The 7,309-nt window shown below is 37.9% G+C and overlaps 1 protein-coding gene across 1 annotated transcript in view; it reads left to right on the top strand.

Annotated features, from left to right (window-relative positions):
- The first annotated feature begins 6,848 nt into the window (after nt 1–6,848).
- Nucleotides 6,849–7,309, top strand: part of LOC101845399 (ras-related protein Rab-32B) — an 11,305-nt gene continuing 10,844 nt past the window's right edge. Inside the window, exon 1 of the mRNA XM_005097876.2 lies at nt 6,849–6,945. Coding sequence (XP_005097933.1) covers nt 6,849–6,945 — 97 coding nt within the window. The remainder of the gene's footprint in view (nt 6,946–7,309) is intronic.

Below are 7,309 nucleotides of genomic sequence, written 5' to 3'. Positions count from 1 at the left end.
TCTCTCTCTTTCTCTCTCTCTCTCTCTCTCTCTCTCCCTCCCTTTCCATCCTTCTCTCTCTCTCTCCCTTCCCACCCTTTTCTCTCTCTCTCTCTCTCTCTCTCTCTCTCTCTCTCTCTCTCTCAAATTATGCAAAGTTGCAGTGTGTTTCATTCACATAAAAACATGCACTCCTATATTGTTTTACCAAATAAATAGCCTGTGGTACGTACTACTGCTGCTTCCAGCAAACTTTTTCTGAGACCAATTTACAGCATTGTTTCTGTGCTGTAAGAATCTCGATTATTCATTTTGTTTCATCTTTTAAATTATTTTACCTGTTACATGCACACAGACCAAATATTACACTTTTTGTTGGACGATATGACATTTCCTGTATTGGGATATAACTAACAGTATATAACATTTATGCCAAAATCAATGTTGAAATATTTTATGGTTTGTATTACAGAAAATATACCATAGGCCTACATTTTCATTCTATGTGTTGGGTCTTTTTTAAATCATACCAGCTGATACATTAAAAGTTAATGCTCAGTGATTGTGCCTCTTATTTGTTCGGTTTGAGACTGACAGGTCTATTTTGTTTGTGTGTACAGTACGAATGTGTATGTATTTTTTACGAGAGAAAAGGTAAGAGATAGACAGAGAATGTCTCTGTCTGTCTCTCACTCTCTCCCTTTCTCGTGTATAGATTTATTATTTTTCAAATTATTATGCAAAATTGCAGTGTGTTCCATTCACACAAAAACATGCACTCCTATATTGTTTTACTAAATAAATAGCTGTGGTACATACTACTGCTTCTTCCAGCAAACTTTTTCTGAGACCACTTTACAGCATTGTTTCTGTGCTGTAAGAATCTAGATTATTCATTTTGTTTCAGCTTTCTAAGGAGTTTATTTGTTATATGCACACAGACCAAGTATTGCACTTTTTGTTGGACGATATTACATCTTCTGTGTAACGTTCATGCCAAAATCAATGTTGAAATATTTTTATTGTTTGTATTACACAAAATAAACCATACATCTTCATTCCATGTGTTGGGTCTTTTTTATTTGTTCGGTTTAAGACTGGCAGATCTGTTTTGTTTGTGTGTACAGTACGAATGTGTATGTATTTTTTATGAGAGGAAGGGTTAGAGATAGACAGAGAATGTCTCGGTCTGTCTACTGTCTGTGTCTCTCTCCTCTCTCTCTCTCTCTCTCTCTCTCTCTCTCTCTCTCCTCTCTCTCTCTCTCTCTCTCTCTCTCTCTCTCTCTCTCTCTCTCTCTCTCTGGTGATGGGGCAGTTTGACTGTTTGGATTCCTCCATATCCTCTTTGGGGAGGAGGGGGCGAATTTTTCACCAGCAGCACAGTTAAGTGGTTATATAGACACGTTTTCAACAAAGTTTAGCAGTTGTGAAAATTTTAGCAGAATTGTAGAACTTACTTTTTTTCGCGGGAATAAGGACTACGACCTGAGAAATTAAGAGGAGACAATGATGAAAACAAAACACTCACCAAAAAATGTGACAATATCTCTGAGTACAATGTATTAGTCTACACAATCTTCAAATTAATTATATATCAGTTTGACGTTCAACCCGTCCTATTTGGACGATCCAATTTTGATGTGTCCCAGTTAGGACTGTCGAAGCTACACAATACGCACCATGCAGATCCAAAAGGGTCTGGATTAGAATGTATTCGTGAATCGATACGATACATATATGTTATCATAATATCTTCATTTTTATCATATGTCATCATATCTTCTTTTTTTATCATTGTTGCAAACCTTTTTCATATTTTTTTTTTCTTTTTGTAAAGACGTCGAGAGGCTGGTGGGGATCCGATGGCACTGACACTGAAAGTCGAAGAACCGAACATCGCCTGTGACCTCCACCTGGGAGTAGGTGCTCGTCATATTAATATTAATATATTATATTTATCCTGTCTTTGCCCTTAGTGGTCTTTTGTTGGTTTTGGTTGTTTCTTTTGTTTGTTTGTTGTTGTTGGGATTTTTTGTGTGTGTTGTTTTTGTTGTTGTTGTTTTTTTGTGTTTTTTTTTTGGGGGGGGCTCTAAAGTAAAGCTAGGAAATTTTAAAGGACGCGTGACCTAGATGTATTACAGTAACTGAAACCAAAAGTTCAGTTTTTCTTATAAGTTTATACTTATGGACAGTCAAATTCGTACGCAACGTCAGCACACACTACCCCCTTCTCATCCCCTAAAGTTTCAAAAACTTTCTCAGCAGAATCTTTGGTTTTAATATCCTTGTCTTGAAACCAGAATAACGGGCTGATCACGCCTCTGTAAGCTGAACGCTTTTACATCAACACATTAAGTTTTGCGTTTGACTAAAATTGTGTGTGTTTGTGTGCTTTACTCTCTGTCCATGCGTGTGTATGTATGTGTGTGAGTGTGCGTGTATGTGTGTGTCCCATGTGTGTGTTTGTGTCATGTTCGTGTGTATATAAGTGAGTGTGTATATTGGAAATGGGGGGGCAGAACATTCAAATTTCAAGAGACCTTAGAGAGACGACCCCCAATTCAAGTATTCAAATTGGACGAATTGCAATTCTGGTAGAGGAATTGAAACATAAGCACATATAATATTGCCAAGCCAGAAAATGTTATTAACTGTCGTGAAAATAGTGTAACAAGAAGAGAAAACAAAAAATCACCGCTGAGATGCTATGCAGTTGGAGAAGTTTATTAGGTTTGCCATTTAATGAAGTTCTTTTAAAACAGAATGCTCACCGATGGAATGTAGAAATCGAAACATAACCGAACTTTTTTTTAAGGGGCGGGGGGGGGGGGGAGTAAATTGGAAAGGAATTCCGAATAACTGTCAGCACAGAGCCTAGAACACTATTTTGCTCTATTCATTTTGTCACGTCTTAGATATTTAGCTTAGAACAGCAGATGAAAGACTAGAGAGGAAGCCTAGAACTAGAATGGGGTTTTGATCTGAGATCATGGTACAGACCAAGTTATTTTTGGATTGTGATTGGTTTTGTTGTGAGACAGGGCAAAGACATTTCCATTCATTTTATGACCAGGATGTTCATCAATTCTTCTTTATTTCTAAAAATTGTTTGACTGCATATAGAATCTATTATGTTAAATAGGCCTGAGGACATAATACAGTCTTGCCTACCCCTCTTTTCATTATCTGTTTATATATTTATATAGTATAGTATACTCCCCCTCGATCCTCACAACAGTGTTTTGGTCCAGTAAAGATTCGTGATAATTCTCAAATCCTTTCCATCTATGTCAAAGTGTTAAAAAAAAGTTTATCATGTTTTACTTTGTCGAAAGCCTTTGAGTTATCAATTAAATTCATGTACATTATATTAATCAAGGAGGTTATGTACAGTAATGGAGGCTGCTCTATGGGCGGCAGCGCACGCCTGACAGAAGCCCTATATATCTCGCAATGGAACCATGGTCAACCTGCTGCCCGACTCTCGCACTGAACTCTGGATAGGAAAGAGGGGTTTTATTCTGAGATCCTTGAGGCTAGGCAAGCCAGTAGACTTATTTTATGGTTATAACCCATTTATCTCATTACTATGACTGAAGTCTAAATCTAGATGTCATAGCGGCTCCACATAAAAAAGCAGTACCTGCTTAACAACAACAGTGAATAACTTATCTGTTAAAGAAAGATGGGGAGGGGGGGGGGGGTGAGTCTTTTTAAATAGTTCTGCCCAGTTAATCTACCATTGTCGTCTCCACCTGAGATCCCATCGTTTATGATCCCGGTTCACTTAATTAAGATTCCGTTGTTTTAACAAACGAACAAACAAACAAACAAACAAACAAAAAAAAAGAAAAGAAACGAACCCCCGAAAATAACAAGTTTTACTAATCAAAAGTCACATATAAAATCCCATACTCTGTAGTCTGAAGTTCCCGCATCATGTTTTAGATCACGTTTTATTGAACAAAAAACCTTCATAGATCATTCACACTCAATACGATCACCTCCCCATATTAATATAATATACATATTTCCAAACAACATTGGTAGGGTGAATATAGCATAGGCCTACACTCTATTTTATTCCGAGTGCCGCCCTTCATGTCAGGAAGGCCAAATTTAATTTAGGATATTCTCTTGTCTTATGGCGAAAACATAGAGAACGCCGATTTCGGAGACTGACTCAGTAAGCGCCGATAGGTATAAAAACTCCCTTATGATTTCCAACTTGCCCCACATAGATCTGGCCGACTGCAGGCGGCTTTAAACTCGGATCGGAGTTGTCGGCTTTATCGGAATCCAAACTACATTCTTATTACGCCGAAAAACTGGGAAGGGCGTCTCGCTGTCAACTCACCACCGCAGTGCTTTCTTGTCGTATTTCCATTTTTTAACAGTGAAAATGAGACTTCTTCTTTAACTCACATTTTGTTATGAACTGTTTTCACTGTTATTAAAAATGGAGGTACGACAAGAAAGCACCGAGGTCGCGAACTGTCAATGCCGTCTCGCCGTCGCCAACTCGGGTTCAGCGGTTTGTGTGACGTAACCCGACTGGACTGGGGACAATTTTAAATGGTCATTTCAGAGCTGGTGCTTCACGGTAGACAAAAACTAATTACATTTTTTAAATCAGCATCGTCAAAATAGGGTGGTCTCCGAGCAGAATTGCATTTTAAGCAATTTTAAAGAAAATTAGTGTTTTTCCCCCAAAAAAATATTATGCTTCATGAATACCAGCTGTGTTGTGGTGTAATTAATTTTAATTTTTTTCTTACATCTAGAATCTAGCTCTAGGTATCTCGGCTTTACTGTGTCAATAGATTGTGATTTTGAAGAGACGAGGCCTGTGTAGTTTTTCGTTGTGCGTCTAGAGATCTGCTTATCTGGCTGTGTCGTGTCTTGTCAAAATGGATGTCGATTTACAATAATAATAATAATAATAATAATAATAATAATAATAATAATACTAATAATAATACTAATAATAATAATAATACTAATAATGAAGATCATTTCTATAGAGCCCACTCTCGTGTAAACACAGCTCTGGGCGCTTTACATAAAAATACATGTACGAACAATATTCACGCACGCGACACAAACACAAAAATACACACACTCATACACACACACAAACACACACATATACACACACACACAAACACACACATACACACTCACGAACACATAACACGCACACATGTGCACACACATGTACGCCAAACACACACACACACACACACACACACACACACACACACACACACACACACACACACACACACTCACTCGCATCCACTTGCTTATCAAACGCGCACGCTTACACGTCGTCACGAAATGAGCATAAAATAATCTACACAATGCAATTCACAAAATACATAAATGGATACATAGTCATTTACATAACATTGTATTGAACCTGAATCTACAGACAAAAAAAGATGTCATTAAATGTATCTTTAAAGATTTTAAAAAATTTAGACTCAGATGTTGTATGTCTCAAGGGTTGGGGAAGAGAGTTCCAAACTGACGGAGCAAGGTGGGCGAACGATCTTTCAGCTAATTTTTTACCCCCTTTTCTAGGAACTCTTAAAAGATACTGATCGCCTGATCTTAGTGATCTAGATGGAACATAAATCAGGATGAGATCACTAAGATATGAGGGAGCTTTGTTATTGACACATTTATGACATAATATTGCAATTTTATATGACATTCTACCGGACACGGGAAGATAATCTCTCTCCTCTCTCTCTCTCCCTCCCTTTCTCTCCCTCCCTCTCACCCTCTCCCTCCCTCCCTCCCTCCCTCTCCCCCCTCTCTCTTCCTCTCTCTCTTTCCCCCTCTCTCCCCCCTCTCTCCCCCCTCTCCTCCTCCCCCTCTCGGATGATAAGTCCATTCTTGTAAATTTGTAATCACTTAAGACCTAGAACTAGATTCTAGACACGGTAGATGTAGGCAGACTAGACAACAGTAGATCAATGCAACGCGAGCTTAAAGGGATCGGCAATAGGCGTCCTCTATGTGGAGTCAAGCAGACACCTACTGGCGCCTGTCCGAGTAAGTTTCGACTTTCTTTATGTTATCGCCCTTAGCCTAGACTTGTTCTCATTCTTTCTACCAGTGTTTGCAGCATTTTCCCCCCTTTTCCTTTTTTCAGAGGGGGGGGGGGAGTGTTTGTCGGATTTATTTTTTTTACGAATCATCCCGGTTCTGTTCTGGTGGGGTATTTATCTTTGTCGAGATAACAATAAATTGTATAACAACAAATAACAACTGACTACAACGAAGTAAAAGTAACTAAATTAGGACGTTTGTGTTGATATTTGTCGTTATTTTATTGTTATTAGTTGTTATCAGTTGTTATTTGTTGTTATCTCGACAAAAATAAATATCCCACCAATTTATCGGAAAAAATAAATTAGGACGTTTGTGTTGATATTTGTTGCTATTTTGTTGTTGTTTGTTGTTATAAGTTGTTATTTGTTGTTATCAGTTGTTATCAGTAGTTATCTGTTGTTATATGTTGTTATCTCGACAAAGATAAATACCGGGTCACGCTCTATAGTCTATATTTAAATATGCACCTGGTGATTTAAGCAAAGCTATTCAACTGACTAAATCATATTTTCTTCAAGAATCTTACACTGACATAAATAAAATTTGACAGCTCTGTTATAATTTCACTACCCATTTTTGTAGTATGACGATCATTTTAAATGGAATACTGTCTGACCGTGGCCTCGGTCACACAGCAAAAAAATTGCTTAGGTTACTTTCAAATATTGATCACCGTAGCAACCCAGCGGGAAAAACAAACCGGATGTCACGTGCAATCTGTTTGTCACATGATATACCAAAACAAAATGGCAGCCGCCAGCGGAGATGCTTCAAATGATGGAGGCTCGAAGACTTTGAATGAGCATTTGTATAAAGTCCTTGTTATTGGTGAATTCGGCGTCGGTATGTATTTCTTCGGGGAAAATCATGTCCTTTAAGTTTGGGAACTATTCGAAATTCAGATACATGAACATATATTTCAGAGTAGAAACCTAGACCGCTTCTTCACTTCAACTTACTAAACTTCACTTCAACTTCAGCTTCTCAGCAGTTTACTTTTACTTGGAGATTATAGATCTAGATCTAATTTTATTTTGGGAGTGTATACAGAGCCGGTAACCGGGAACAAAGTCACAAAGTATACAGACCGGGAAGATTGCGGATGTCTTTTCGATGAACTATCGTTTTTCCTCCGTTTTGGAGTTGGAGGAATCACAATTTGAAGAAAAGAACAAGTTACAATGTCATAATTTCAATTGAGCAGTCC

The sequence above is a fragment of the Aplysia californica genome, unplaced genomic scaffold (genome assembly GCF_000002075.1).
Source record: "Aplysia californica isolate F4 #8 unplaced genomic scaffold, AplCal3.0 scaffold00165, whole genome shotgun sequence".
Taxonomy (NCBI): domain Eukaryota; kingdom Metazoa; phylum Mollusca; class Gastropoda; order Aplysiida; family Aplysiidae; genus Aplysia; species Aplysia californica.
Note: the sequence above shows the minus strand (reverse complement) of the source record. Positions and strands in the feature narration are given on the sequence as shown.